Genomic DNA, 15,832 nt, shown 5'->3' on the forward strand with positions numbered 1-15,832 from the left:
AAATTAACTTCTCACATGGCCAGTTTGACATGCCCTGTTTGGAAGTGGCTGCTGTGCCCTTAAAAGAAAGTTGCGGATTTCCTCATTTAAAACTACATGTGATGCAGCAAATAAACAAACTCACATTTCCCAGTGTCTCTGTCATCATGATGGACATCAACAGTAGCGCAAGATTTCGCAACGTAACATTGACAGCTAGCCTGCTAGCTAACATTAGCTAACAATTAGGCTAATGTTATATGAGAAGCATAAGCAGCTAAACACTGTACAGTGTAAGTATTAATACACGTTTTAAAGTTTACCAGAATATTGCTGCATACTGTTAGCTAACTACAAACATACATAGAGTTGCAGTGAGAGCTGACGGGTTGCCACTTTTGCAGTGCGATGCCAAGAAATGAGCGCGCAAAGCGGAAAATGCAAAGGGAACAAGACAAAATTGTAAGTAAATATCATGAACTACTGTGAATTGGCCTGATGAATGTCACCTGTTCATGACTCGTAAATTCTGTTCGTACCTAAGAGAAAATTCTTGGTATGAGAAAATTGATGAATGCCACAAAATTTCTTCAAAAACAAAAAATAATATCAACCAATAATGAATATCTCTTCATTTTTCATGATTGTAAAATGGTTTTGGATTTTCCTAAATGTATACCAATTTTACTTTATAAGCTGTAATTGTCATCTTGCACTCATATTTATCTTCAGAATATAATGGAGAATCTGAGGGGCCAAATTAATTCCGTAGGGCAAACTCAAAGGCTATTACTGATATGTTACAGTTAGTGAGGTTCACTGTTTACATGTAGGCATATTTGTGACCAAGCTGCATCTGAAATATAAGATAGACACCATATAAGTAAAAAAACAAAAACAAACAACATTTCACAGTACATATACAGTATACTGTATGTCGGATGGTCAAAAAACCCTAATTGAGATAATGGTGGTGGCTCAACAACATAGCAAATTCCCCGTAATCAAGCCAATTCAGGTAAAACATATTTGAGGGAAAACAGGGATTCACTGGTGGCAGACAAAATATGATGTGGACAGTACGAATCACCATCAGGAATATTGACCCTGATACTCCACTGATGCAAATTTGTCTGTCCATGAATCTGTGTATCAACAATATCATTGTACAATATCTCAGACTCATTGACTGGATTTTGACAAAACCTCAGGAAGTATGTAAAACGGAACACACAATATACTTTGAGAAAATTAGTTATAGTTAGGGCTGTACTGGTCTCACTGAAACTTCTTCTCAGTTATCCAGCAAGATAAACATCTCCAAATAAGTAATTCTCAGGACCACGGTCTGATGTTGAGAAAATGTTGAGCTAACAAATGACATACATGCATTGAAAACATAAAAAAATATAATAAAAAACTTACATGTAGTGCGTCTTAACAGCCATGGAAAATAGGATGATCACCTATATTCTACACCTGGCTTCATGACATGACCACAACAGGAAGTTACATCAGTCTGTTGTCTATATGCCACATGGCCAGCAGGAGGTGCTAAATTAACAAAAAAGTAGCACCAAACCACTACATGGCGTCAACACACTAATGCACTAAAGCACACTAAAATACCAATTTTTATACATTATAAACATCAATAATGGTTATGATAATAATAATAATAATAATAACAATAATAATAATAATACATTACATGCAGGAAAAACAAAACACAAAACACTACTCCATTTTCCAATCTCTAGTTAATGAGAGATCTGGGGTTAATATGGTGATTACTTTATCCCAGCAAAAGAGAATATTCTTTTATTTCTCATCACCCATCTCACCCCCATGGCACTCAGTCTAGAACTGATTACTTTTTGATTTCAAATCAACTTACTGAAAGCTTAATAAATGGAAACACTGGGGCTATTTCATTAACAGACCATGCAATGATAGATTTGCAACTGGTTATCTTGATTGTTCTTGGAAAATTTGGCTTTGATCCAGAATTCACGAAGTGGATCGATGTCTTGTACAGTGTTAAGACTAATGGAATGATTTCATCCTTTTTTACATGATCAAAGTCCACCAAGTAGGGATCTCCTATGTCACCCCTATTATTTCTTTTAGCTTTAGAACCATTAGGTATATCTATTTGAAAAAACACAGATATAAAAGGAGTAGAGGGAGGGAGTCAGGAGCATAAGCTTTTTTTTATGTTTTAAGACATATTGAAATACTTGTGCTTGGAATAATAATGTGTGTCTGATATGATTGTTCAGTTAACAAGTTAAAAATTCTTAAAATTAAATCTACTTTTCTCTCATTGAAAAATCCAGCTGGCCCTAAACTAGTTGTGGTGTCACAAATCATGCTCATAAGTACACGCATTAAACTCAGATTTTCAGGAAACCTAGAGAAACTTTCCTCTTTCAGCAGCTGAATGTAAACTCTACTTTGATAACTCGTTTAGTTTATTTTCCTTGAGTGTTGCCATCTTTAATTACTGATTCATGGTCTAATGACACCCTCAGGTGCAGAAGCGTGAGGTCTGCATTGACAAGAAGAAGAAACCCAACAAGTCAAAGGTATAGTCCCACTTTTTTGTTTTAACCAAGTGTAAAAGACATTGCCAGTTCATGACCCTTAAAAAGTGTGTGTGTGTGTGTGTGTCCAGATAATGTGGAAGCAGGTTCATGAGGCCCATGAGTTGTGTATGGCGGTATGAACAGTTTCTGTGTCAGATCCCTCACTTACTGGTTGGTGGGTGTACACAGTGTAGATAGGCTTTATAGAATGTCACTACTGCAGAACTGTTTCTCCACACAGCTTCGGGTGTTTATTTCACCAGGTGGAATATTGACTGCTCAGCAACATACAGTAATTCCCTCATGCAGATTGAATTGTTCCTTCCATCGTTCCTTTTGAAGCAAAAATACATTATTTGCTTTATTTTCAGGCTATCACTCCAAAGAGATTCCTCGCCATTACAGTAAGTATTTAAATGTTTTTATACTGCTTTTTTATGCCTCCACCCCAGTCTCTTTCTTTCTTTTTAGTTTCCCTGGAAAACCATATCAGAATGTTAGGGACTGGGTGATAATTATTTGAGTGGGGTGGAGGCTGAAGCTTATGTTTTGCTTTTTAAAGAAGAGTGACCCTCCCTGTGACTTTAAAATCACCCTCATTTCATCAACCCAACCGTGATTTCACGCTTAATATGTTAATGGACAATATTCTTTACATAGTCCAAATTGCAAATTAGTATTTGCCAAAATTATGGTAAACATAGTAAATGATGCATTCTGTTTTTGTAACTATTCTCATGTAACTGGTCATGATTTTTTTTTTTTGACAGATAAAGATAAATCTTGCTATTCTCCCTTCAGCAAAAAGAAAAGATACATAACCATCCCCCTAATAATTCTGCCTAACTCATTTCTCATCTGTCTGAAATTAGTGTTTTAATTTGTTACTTTCATCTTTTGTTTTTCAGAAAAGTGGACAGACACCAGGTATGTCAACATACAACATCCTTCGAAAGCAAAGTTTGCCCTACTGAGTTAAATGTGACAGAAGACTCTTGCATCTAGCGTGCTGTATGCAGCCCTAAGATTCTCCAGACATTGTCCGGAGTTCATATGTGAAAACAGCTTGTATTTTTGGTTAGACCCTCCTTGCCTTGTAAACAGCCACATCTTTCAAACTTCACACCTCTAGTCTCCAGCTTTGGGCTTCCCAGCCCAAGCAAGATACCTGCTGATGTCGGTAGAGTTGTTTATTTTCAGATTTAACAAAGCTCCTCCTGAGCCACAGAAGCATTATACAACCGTTTTCACAGGCTGAGTAGTACTCCTTATGGCAAGTAAACTAATCTTGATGTGTAAAATCAGTGCAGTCCATGATGATAATCATCTGATTCTCTCTATGTAGTTGTGGCCAGTCCAGGAGGCCCCAACGCTGTTCGCACCAGCAACTTTGTCCTAGTTGGATCTCACAAGCTCACTCTCTCTTCCATTGGGAAAAACAAATTTCCTCTGGAGAAGGTATTGAAGACACTTTTTTCTCATTTGCACTCATTTGAACTCTTGAGTTTTCTTCTTTGTGCTTCATTTGTCCCGCATTTCAAATATGGCTGGACTTTGTCTGCAATCTATACCACTGTACATGTGTGATGCCAACAGATAGTTCTCTGAGATCAGTCATATACAGTATGTGTGTGAAGGCTTTACAGAGACTCACAGGACAGTATGATCTGGCTGTGCACTCACTCACCTGCCTCGATATATCTGTCTTTTAGATCAAATATGAAGGAAGTGAGAGAGAACTACTCAGTGGCATGTTTCATAACAAGGTTACTCTCGCCCTATTGTCTATTTCCTTGTTCTGTTCTATTGGGGGAAAGGGTCAACACACTATAACAACATTCTTAACTGCATTGTTACACTATCAGTTTAACCTGTTCTCACTGGAGGGAATGTAAGTTGCTTTTAATCACTGTATGCTTGTCAGGTGCTTTTAACCATCTTAAGAGAAGCTTGCATAACCTTTGTGTCTTTATTTTTAACTTGTGACTAACATTTCCGAATTGATGACACACTGTCCCAGCTTCTCATGAAGTGTCTGTTCTTTGGGTTCAAGGTTCCATTCTTGTGTCCTCTGGAGGGCCACATCTACCTCAAGATGCAGTGTGAAGTTGGCTCCAAGGTGGAGGAGAGAGGCTTCCTGGTGAGTGAAAGCAGATCAAATCATCACTACTGATGAACTGATATTAGAACAGTCTTGGTTTGCTGATGCTGTTTCCAAATACAAATATGTTTACAAGACTCTTTTTTTTTTTTTTCTGCCCAGACGATGTTTGAGGATGTTAGTGGATTTGGCGCCTGGCACAGGAGGTGGTGTGTGTTATCAGGATATTGCATCTCCTACTGGACTTACCCAGATGATGAGAAGAGAAAGGTAACCCTTCTTTGTCCCACTGCAAAACTTTCTTTATTTTATTTAGCTATGTGCTGGCTATTCCTGCCTTTTCTAATAAATAGATATTAATTAACTTAACATTCAACATTATTTATACATCTTACCTTTTGATAGTGAAAGTTACCATATTATTCATGGGATCCACCCAGTTACACTTTAGTGCACCTGCACTGAGAATCTGCCCCACACACAGTCTGCATATCAGTCTTTTGCCTGTAAGACTCTGTAAGATGTTTTAGTATCTTTACTGGCATCTAACACACTCATCATTTATAATGTGGAAACTGAAGATCTCCACACAGTCAAAGAAATAGTGCATGTCCTATCAAAATCTAAAGCACTGTGGAGGACCTCTCCTGCATGCATTGAAAGTCCTCTCAGATGAGACTTGGAGCTCTTTTACAGTTTGGGTGAACATGAAACTCTGGGTTAAATAATCAGTACAAAAGATTAAAAGCTGTGTTAGAAAATAGGTACAAACCTGTGTACATAGAAGTTAACTATGACTCCCAAGGTGCATTTCAGCAAGAAACATCCAATCACTGAGCTTACAATCCTGTGACAAGCACTGCTAACGGCAGGCAGAAGCTAAAGATTACGATGTTCAGTAAAAAAAAACAACAATTTTTACAATCCACAAATTAAACCAATTTATATTTTCAATCGATAAATATCATATTTAATGACAGCCATATAATATAAACATTTTTTATGAGAATTCCTAAAATTTGATTATTAAAGAATTGTGACTAAGATATATAGTGAGTGGGAGATTTTCCAGGTGAAAAATAAACTTGTCAGTGTTCTGTGGACAAACTGTTATTGTGACATTTTCTAACTGATCTCAAACACGTCATTGGCCTGTTTTAGAGCTGAGTCCTGATCTGTTATGTTGCAGTAACTGCAGTACTGTGGCAGACCAGAGTAGAGGAAGCTAATTCTTGCACCAGTATGCTGTCTGTCAGAGACCTTGCAGGAGCTCTAAAGGAGATGTTACATTTCTCAGTGTTGTGTAAAAAAACTGAAAGGCAAAGATATCTGCACACACTGCACAGAGGCTTGGGCATTAGACCAAAATAATTGTGTTACATAGCAAATATAAATACCATATAAAGTCTGAATAATCCTAAAAGAGGCTGACACTTTCTGTCAAGTCTGTGTTGACCTTCTGTTTTTCTACTGTTTTGTTTAGAATCCCATTGGTCGCATCAACCTGGCTAACTGCACCAGTAAGAAGGTGGAACCAGCCAACAGAGAGTTTTGCGCCAGACCAAACACATTTGAGCTCATCACAGTCAGACCACAAAGAGAGGACGACAAAGAGACACTAGTCAGTCAGTGCAAGAATACCATGTGTGTCACCAAGTAAGTACCCACTATTAACATACACACACCCTAACATGTCTATCAAAAGCTTTTCTTTAAAGAACAGTGTCCTTGCTTTGCTGATTGTCACTGATTTGTTTTCCGGTGCAGAAACTGGCTGAGCGCTGACACTAAGGATGAGAGGAATTTGTGGATGAAGAAACTCAACCAGATTGTGGTGGATCTGCGTATGTGGCAACCAGACGCCTGTTACAGGCCACTGTAATCACCGCACTCTGTCACATGGTGCCTTTCTCTCTTTTGGACTTTCAATACCAGTGACAAATACAATCATTAAGTGCAATACAGTATGAGAATTGTTAAATTGTTAACTTGTGGATATTTCACAGGACGATAAATAATCAAACACATAAGTTATAGATCTGAGGAAAGTAAATAAAGCCATACATTTGATACATTTCAGTTCAGTATTTTGTGCAGGACTGGGATCCTGGCACTATATTTTATACATGAGGACACATGGGTTGCCACCTTTTTTTATGTTAACGCCGATATTTAGTGCGCTTGCCACAGAATGCATGGCTTTAAATTATTTGGTTTCAAAGCTGAAATCAATATAGAAATGGTGTTGAAAATATAGATGAATACTAATTTGAGCACCACAGTTTTATCACTGAATGAATGCGCTACATTTTATCATGCATGATGGCACAGAACCGTACTGATACTTCTGGTAAGTTTTTACTTTATATATTAGCTTTTACTACTTGTGGCAGGACTTTGGCCTGGCTTTTTGTCAGTGCCATGCACAGATTTTTGATACAGCAGTTTTGGACATGTATTTGCAATGTTTGTTTGTTTGTTCATTGTTTAAGTCATTGTTTCAGTGTTAAACTTTTGGCTAACTGCGACATACTCCATAATACAGCCCAAATGATACTAGATTTTTGAGGCTGATATACATTTTTGAGATTTATAAAAATTTGGTAATTGTATATTGACCAAAATATGTACAAAGCAGGGCATCTTGCCCTTGTCACTACTACGGAGGAAAAACTGTTATAGCAACACTGTAATATAAGATATTGGTCAGGCTTTATGCCATACCAGATGTGCCTGATGTAAGAGGAAAAGGAAAGGAAGGAAGCCACTTTGCTCCAGCGTCATATTTGCTTTTTCAGAGTATCTCATGGTTTTTAGATTATATATTTTACTGTGGAAGAGCCCAAGAACACCCATTGTGTTAACTATGGAGAGTATGTAACAGACTTTACAGTGGGCCAGCGGGTCTTGGTAAATGTATTTTCAGAATGACAGATTTTCAGCATGTTGATAATGAACACAAATTTACAAAACTACACTTTGTTTTTTTCATCCTTTTACATCCATTTTCATCATAAAGAATGAGTGAGCAGGAAATATAAAAGTGCTTTCATCAGATACTTTAACACATGAAAGTTTTCAGTTTGTCAGGTATTAGTGGATCAATGAGACTTCAATAAATGCCTGCTTTGACCAAAATGGACCAGGTTACTAATGGTTCTTTAGTGCTTCCTTTTGTCATTTTATTGAAATGTAACATTAAACGGAATCTACAATGGTTTTAAAGCTATGAGATATCTTAATTTCAGTGTCGTTCATGTACCAGATAATTAAATCTTTTTGTCAGAACATTAACCAAAAAGATAAGACAATAAAAAAAACAGCAGCTGCTGCGATGGGGAAGTTGTTGATCAATGCTGTTGTTGCCCCAGAGTGTTGCCGTAATGCCCTTTCTAAAATTAACTTCTCACATGGCCAGTTTGACATGCCCTGTTTGGAAGTGGCTGCTGTGCCCTTAAAAGAAAGTTGCGGATTTCCTCATTTAAAACTACATGTGATGCAGCAAATAAACAAACTCACATTTCCCAGTGTCTCTGTCATCATGATGGACATCAACAGTAGCGCAAGATTTCGCAACGTAACATTGACAGCTAGCCTGCTAGCTAACATTAGCTAACAATTAGGCTAATGTTATATGAGAAGCATAAGCAGCTAAACACTGTACAGTGTAAGTATTAATACACGTTTTAAAGTTTACCAGAATATTGCTGCATACTGTTGGCTAACTACAAACATACATAGAGTTGCAGTGAGAGCTGACGGGTTGCCACTTTTGCAGTGCGATGCCAAGAAATGAGCGCACAAAGCGGAAAATGCAAAGGGAACAAGACAAAATTGTAAGTAAATATCATGAACTACTGTGAATTGGCCTGATGAATGTCACCTGTTCATGACTCGTAAATTCTGTTCGTACCTAAGAGAAAATTCTTGGTATGAGAAAATTGATGAATGCCACAAAATTTCTTCAAAAACAAAAAATAATATCAACCAATAATGAATATCTCTTCATTTTTCATGATTGTAAAATGGTTTTGGATTTTCCTAAATGTATACCAATTTTACTTTATAAGCTGTAATTGTCATCTTGCACTCATATTTATCTTCAGAATATAATGGAGAATCTGAGGGGCCAAATTAATTCCGTAGGGCAAACTCAAAGGCTATTACTGATATGTTACAGTTAGTGAGGTTCACTGTTTACATGTAGGCATATTTGTGACCAAGCTGCATCTGAAATATAAGATAGACACCATATAAGTAAAAAAAGAAAAACAAACAACATTTCACAGTACATATACAGTATACTGTATGTCGGATGGTCAAAAAACCCTAATTGAGATAATGGTGGTGGCTCAACAACATAGCAAATTCCCCGTAATCAAGCCAATTCAGGTAAAACATATTTGAGGGAAAACAGGGATTCACTGGTGGCAGACAAAATATGATGTGGACAGTACGAATCACCATCAGGAATATTGACCCTGATACTCCACTGATGCAAATTTGTCTGTCCATGAATCTGTGTATCAACAATATCATTGTACAATATCTCAGACTCATTGACTGGATTTTGACAAAACCTCAGGAAGTATGTAAAACGGAACACACAATATACTTTGAGAAAATTAGTTATAGTTAGGGCTGTACTGGTCTCACTGAAACTTCTTCTCAGTTATCCAGCAAGATAAACATCTCCAAATAAGTAATTCTCAGGACCACAGTCTGATGTTGAGAAAATGTTGAGCTAACAAATTACATACATGCATTGAAAACATAAAAAAATATAATAAAAACTTACATGTAGTGCGTCTTAACAGCCATGGAAAATAGGATGATCACCTATATTCTACACCTGGCTTCATGACATGACCACAACAGGAAGTTACATCAGTCTGTTGTCTATATGCCACATGGCCAGCAGGAGGTGCTAAATTAACAAAAAAGTAGCACCAAACCACTACGTGGCGTCAACACACTAATGCACTAAAGCACACTAAAATACCCATTTTTATACATTATAAACATCAATAATGGTTATGATAATAATAATAATAATAATAACAATAATAATAATAATACATTACATGCAGGAAAAACAAAACACAAAACACTACTCCATTTGCCAATCTCTAGTTAATGAGAGATCTGGGGTTAATATGGTGATTACTTTATCCCAGCGAAAGAGAATATTCTTTTATTTCTCATCACCCATCTCACCCCCATGGCACTCAGTCTAGAACTGATTACTTTTTGATTTCAAATCAACTTACTGAAAGCTTAATAAATGGAAACACTGGGGCTATTTCATTAACAGACCATGCAATGATAGATTTGCAACTGGTTATCTTGATTGTTCTTGGAAAATTTGGCTTTGATCCAGAATTCACGAAGTGGATCGATGTCTTGTACAGTGTTAAGACTAATGGAATGATTTCATCCTTTTTTACATGATCAAAGTCCACCAAGTAGGGATCTCCTATGTCACCCCTATTATTTCTTTTAGCTTTAGAACCATTAGGTATATCTATTTGAAAAAACACAGATATAAAAGGAGTAGAGGGAGGGAGTCAGGAGCATAAGCTTTTTTTTTATGTTTTAAGACATATTGAAATACTTGTGCTTGGAATAATAATGTGTGTCTGATATGATTGTTCAGTTAACAAGTTAAAAATTCTTAAAATTAAATCTACTTTTCTCTCATTGAAAAATCCAGCTGGCCCTAAACTAGTTGTGGTGTCACAAATCATGCTCATAAGTACACGCATTAAACTCAGATTTTCAGGAAACCTAGAGAAACTTTCCTCTTTCAGCAGCTGAATGTGAAGACAGCTTTGTAGTGTCAAACTCTGCACAAACATCATTCTGCATTGGACTGACTACATTTACTCAAGCACTTAAGTTAAATTTTGAGGTACTTGTACTTTACTTGAGTATTTCCATTTGATGCTACTTAATACTTCCACTCCACTACATTTCAGAGAGAAACACTCCACTCCACTACATTTATTTGACAGCTTTAGTTACTTTTCAGATGAAGATGTGACACAATGGATAATATAACAAGCCTTTAAAATACATCACATTGTTAAAGATGAAACCAGTGGTTTCCAACCTTTTTGGCTTTTGACGTCTTACAAAAAGCAGTGTGTAGTCGGGGTCACATTTCCGATGTCTGTGAGTTGGTAACAGCTTCACAAAATAGTGATTTTTCCCTCTAAACTTCTCACATGGTTTCATATCAATAAATGTTCAAATGATCCAATATTTCACCAAAAATCCAAGATTAGAGAAAAAGTCCAAAAACTGAAAATAGACTTGTGTGTTGGAACTTCCTCTTTCCTCTCCCATTAATCATCTCACCGTTAGTCATTTATTAACCAACCAAATTCCAGTCTTGCTGTGTCACTGTTACATTACTTTATACATGTGGTGCAGGACTTTATACATGTGGGTGTGATTCTGGTAACAATGACAATAAAACTCTTAAGACAAGGAAGTCAATATTCAACATAGTAAACTTAATCAGTACAGTTATAAACCACCATTGAGCCAACATAAACATTTTCAATAAGGCCATTAACAGAGCTTACATATACTACTGCTATACAGGTGAACTCGATTCAAGCAGCAAATTCAGAAAATTACAATGGTTATTCCTATACTTCCTGTTTTTCCAGAGTCTCAGTTTCTTGTTAGAGCAGCTGGTAACAGCACAGCTCACAGCACAATAAAGAACCCTCTGTAAAAACAGGACTAGCTGTTAAATTTAGCTGAAAAATTAAGTTTAGTAGATAAAAACCTGCATTTTAATGGCCTATGATGACTATATTTTCAACATAGAACTGCTTTTACTGGATCACCTAGTGATATTTCTTAGCATTAACGTCCAAACAGTGAGATCCATTTACATAAATTACAGTGTTATAGCCTATGCAAGTTTACAAGTGAGGTGCCACCGCAGTAATGGTGACTTGGCTACTTCCGCCTGCAACCTGGATTCATCTGTATCCAATATCTCACTGTCTATTTCTAACTAATGAAGGAACATGTCACCCAGTGCAACAGTGTGTCTCATTGATGGGTTTTTAATAGACAACAGAGCTCTATGGCACAGAGGAATAAGATATATCAGGCTATTAGACTTTGGATACACACACAATACTTGTAAGTAGATCAATTCATTGTTGGTTTGGGTGGGAGTTGTTGAAAAGAAAAAAATACAATATCACCAGATTTTAAAATTCTATATAAGATCCTAAATAAGATTACATTTGAAATGATCAAGTTTTGTTGTGACCGAGAGGCATTAATGACACTGTGGTAGTGTTTGAGGCTTAAGCTAATGGTGGCATTGTGTTGGATTGCATTCTACTGAAAGATTTTTAGTAATTTATTAATTGGGTTGGCAAAATATTAAGTATGTATGTGAGTACTTCAACAATAAAAAGAATATGAATACATATTTCAGTAAAAGACAAGTAAATTTAATAAATAGTAAAACTGAAATAAAAATGTGATTTATTGCTGGCCTACTGTGTTGAATTGTGCTAGATTTAGACTACCTACATGATCCAGCTGGCAACAAATTTGGATTGATTATTAGGTTGGTCATAAATATTGTTTAACCATTTACAGGACTATCACGAAGTCCATAAAGTATTTGGAACACTTATCTACAAGTGTGTGGAACTTTGGAGGGATGGAAAACCATTTCCAAAAGATATTCTTAAATTTGGTGCTAGAGCATGTTGTCCAACACTTTGGCCTTTATTAATCTTTAGTAATGCATTACAATAATGTGATTACTTTTTCTTGCTGCACTAATCAATATCTTTATATTTACAATAGATGAAATGACTATATGAAACTTGAAGGGAATTGCTTATAGTGGCCAACCCCCAGATAATTATCACCTAATTGTGCGGTTTCGCTTGGCTCAACAAAGGGTTTTAGTGTCTTTTGGCTCATTGTTTAGGTTCACTGTCTGTCTAACTATTAACTAGCAGGCAAAACTGTTATGCTCAACTAAACATAACAACCACTGCATTACTTATAATTAATAACATTTTCATGCCTTGGACAATTATCAACACCATGCACCATGTTTTATAAACTTATCTAAAGCCTGTGACATTATTGATCATGATATTTAACTAGAAAAGGATCCTTTTTGGGATTAGATGAGCAGCCCAATAAATGGTTTTATGATTACCTCTCTTTAGTAGTTACAAATGCTGTTAACGTTAAGAGAGGTGTCCCACAAGGAGCTATTCTTGGTCCTCTTCTTTTCACTATATAAATACATAATAGAATCCCTGCCTCTCTATGTTGGACTGTATATTTTTATGCAGATACCATTTTATATGCCACCTACTCATCTCTTAATCTAACCATGAGTAATCTATTGTCTGCTTTTCATCTATTTCAGATCATACTTAACAAACAGAAGTGTGTTCAAATGCTGAAGACTTTCCTACCAGCAGTCAATATAATCTTCAGGGCTCCCAAATTGAAAATATCAAATGTTACAAATCTAGCTAAATAACAGACTCACTTTTAAGGCCCATGTTTCCTTTTGCTATATTCAAGACTGGTGTACTTAAAGCATCTTGAGTCTGTTTATCACAGTGCACTTCATTTTATCACAGGTGATAATTTCCTTATTCACCATTGTATCTTATAAGAAAAGGTGTGACTGTCCCTTCAAACAATCAACAGGGCGTTGCTCTTTACATTTTTATGCATAAAACTCTTTTTTTATATACTTTATTTTATTGTCATCATGGCATTTCATACATTTTACTTATGTTATATAGCCCATGTAATGATGACAATACATTTTTTTAATGATATACGTAAATAATGTGTGTGGGTGTGTCACCCAGTGATACATCGTACAATAAATTATACAATAACTTAAAATAAATAAATAATTTATTTATGCATAAAACTCTATTGGAAAACTATCTCATTACATTTGCTCTCTGATCACAGACAAATACAGTATTTATAATTACAGGACATTTTAACTTTAGCTGTGCTACATGTTCAACCTGCGCTTGGCAAAACAAGTTTTAAATACTATGTTCCTTACAAATGTAGTACGTTAAAGAGCACTTTCTGTACATGTTTTTCTGGTACACAGGTCTCTCTTAAAAGAAAAAAAGATATTGATCTCAATGGCACTACCTGTTCAAATAAAGGATTTACCAACTAACTCATATTCATGACAGCATTTCATTTTTTGCTTATTAAAAGTTTTAAAAAAAAATTAACCTAAAGATGCTTAACTACAACTTACTCCCATGCAGCAATACAAAAACATCTAGTTAAAACATACATGTCATTTATACATAATGTACAGCACATAGAAAGGGAAGAGGTCAAGAAAAAGGAATTCATTCAAAACATATTAAATAAGTTTTCTTTTGTTGGTTTGTCAGATAAACTATAATTACACTGTCAGGGCTTAACATCTATATGGCTACTATGAATGAGGAAAGCTGAAAAACTGAAAGTAAAGTACATAATGTAAATGCCATCAGAAGGAAGACAAGGAATTTCCTAAAATATACTGTAATTATTTATAGGTAACTAAACTCAACACCAGAAAGTGGTAATGTAAGTACCATTAAAGCTAAATTGCCAAAATGTGACACCCAAACCAGACTATTATATTTTATTTATCATACTTTACTTTATCTCGCTCATTGCTGACCATTTTTTTTCTCTCTTCCCTCCAGGCATTGTGTATACCACACATGACATGTAAATTAGCATACTATTGATTGTCAGTCAGGAACATCAAGAGAGAACATTCTGTGTAAATTACACATTATTAATTAAATACAATTAAACTCGATCATATAAAACTAATACATTCAAATGTGTTGACATTCAAGTTCACACACAAACAGGGAAATCGAATTAAAGTGTTATTGAAGAAACCGAACAATATATTTTTCCAGTAGAGTGAAAAGTCAGAGTCAATAATATCAATGATATACTGGGTTACATCCTTCCAGAAATTGATAGTGTAAGGACACTGCCAGAATAGGTGTTGCATTGTTTCTGGATGCATTTCACAAAATGAACAGTTAACACAGGTATATTTTCTGAACTTAAGAAGATAATGATTAACAGAATAATATCTATATATGATTTTGAAAGAAACTTCCCTCATCTTATTAGTAAGAAGATATTTACATGGAAGATTCCAGACATTTTTCCAATTCAGGTTATCGACAAATCTAGACCAGTAGGATACAACATCATGAACTGCCTTTTCATCCGGACCATGGATATATTATAAGAGCTGGATACCGGACTAAAAATAGCGCCCATTCAGTCCTGTAGGAAATGTTCGTCTGGCGCACATGCCAAAAAAGTTTCTAGCTTCTGGGTTTGCTTCCGCGTTGTGCGGCCCACTGAATACGCGCAGTAGTATTTCCCCCGCTGGTCCCGCCTGCGAGTTCCCGCTCGGCCCATAGACTTTACATTGTGATGACGTCACGGATTTTTAAATCGCTTTTCTCGGCTCGAGGAAAGTTTTACAAATATAAAACCTCCATGGATCAATAGTTCATAATAGAAAGAGTCATAATTGACGTTGTTCATAGTGCGAGGTGTCCTGTCAACAGTTTTACAGGCGTCTCTTTTACAATGGTGGTCTATGGGGAAAATCTTTGTTAAATGAAAATGTAAATGTAAATGTAAATATCCTTTTTGGGCCGCAGGGTGGGCCAGGGTGCGCCGGCGCCCTATCCAGCTCTTATTACACATCCATGATCCGGACAAGTCAGTCAATAGATACCATGTAGCCGCTCCCTTTAGTGATGCAATGTTGCATGTGAAGGCGCAGTGTCGAGCTAGAAAAGAAAAAACACAGACTTAACCTTAAAGGCTTTTACACACTTCTTTTATCGAGTGAGGAGAAGAAGGACAAGATCATCATCACTGGAGGATGTTGGCATCATACTCCAGTGATGATGATGATGATCTCCGACCTGCGTTCAGCGTCTCATTTCCACAGAAGTAGCCGCCTGTCAGCTGCAGCCCCTGGGAAGCTGAGAGGACAAACTGCCTTCACCAGGCTGACTGACAGCAGGGAGTTACTGAACCAAAACAGTTTGCATGTCGGCTCCACAGGAAGAAATCCACAGTG

General features: G+C 36.3%; 1 protein-coding gene and 2 long non-coding RNA genes across 7 annotated transcripts; 2 read left to right on the plus strand and 1 right to left on the minus strand.

Annotated features, from left to right (window-relative positions):
- The first annotated feature begins 182 nt into the window (after nucleotides 1-182).
- On the plus strand, nucleotides 183-6,740 carry LOC121912390 (anillin-like). Of its 4 annotated transcripts, XM_042434501.1 has the most exons (12): nucleotides 183-272; nucleotides 384-441; nucleotides 2,514-2,567; nucleotides 2,657-2,701; nucleotides 2,939-2,971; nucleotides 3,476-3,494; nucleotides 3,913-4,025; nucleotides 4,280-4,333; nucleotides 4,621-4,707; nucleotides 4,831-4,938; nucleotides 6,152-6,324; nucleotides 6,436-6,740. In XM_042434501.1, exons 2-12 carry the CDS (start codon nucleotides 388-390, stop codon nucleotides 6,548-6,550), a joined length of 855 nt encoding a protein of 284 aa, XP_042290435.1. In that variant the 5' UTR covers nucleotides 183-272; nucleotides 384-387; the 3' UTR covers nucleotides 6,551-6,740. The 4 variants fall into 4 exon arrangements, with proteins under 4 accessions (XP_042290435.1, XP_042290437.1, XP_042290436.1 ...); XM_042434503.1 differs by lacking the exon at nucleotides 4,280-4,333; XM_042434502.1 differs by lacking the exon at nucleotides 2,657-2,701.
- On the minus strand, nucleotides 4,523-9,589 carry LOC121912391. Of its 2 annotated transcripts, none has more exons than XR_006100052.1 (2): nucleotides 9,467-9,589; nucleotides 4,523-4,704 (listed from the first exon to the last, which is right to left on the minus strand). It is a non-coding gene; the product is annotated as an uncharacterized LOC121912391 (long non-coding RNA). The 2 variants fall into 2 exon arrangements; XR_006100051.1 differs by lacking the exon at nucleotides 9,467-9,589 and adding an exon at nucleotides 8,188-8,380.
- LOC121912392 lies at nucleotides 8,246-15,198 on the plus strand. Its single transcript, XR_006100053.1, has 3 exons — nucleotides 8,246-8,335; nucleotides 8,447-8,504; nucleotides 13,097-15,198. It is a non-coding gene; the product is annotated as an uncharacterized LOC121912392 (long non-coding RNA).
- Nucleotides 15,199-15,832: the final 634 nt, after the last annotated feature.

Source organism: Thunnus maccoyii, chromosome 15, assembly GCF_910596095.1.
Source record: "Thunnus maccoyii chromosome 15, fThuMac1.1, whole genome shotgun sequence".
In the NCBI taxonomy this organism is placed as follows: Eukaryota; Metazoa; Chordata; class Actinopteri; order Scombriformes; family Scombridae; genus Thunnus; species Thunnus maccoyii.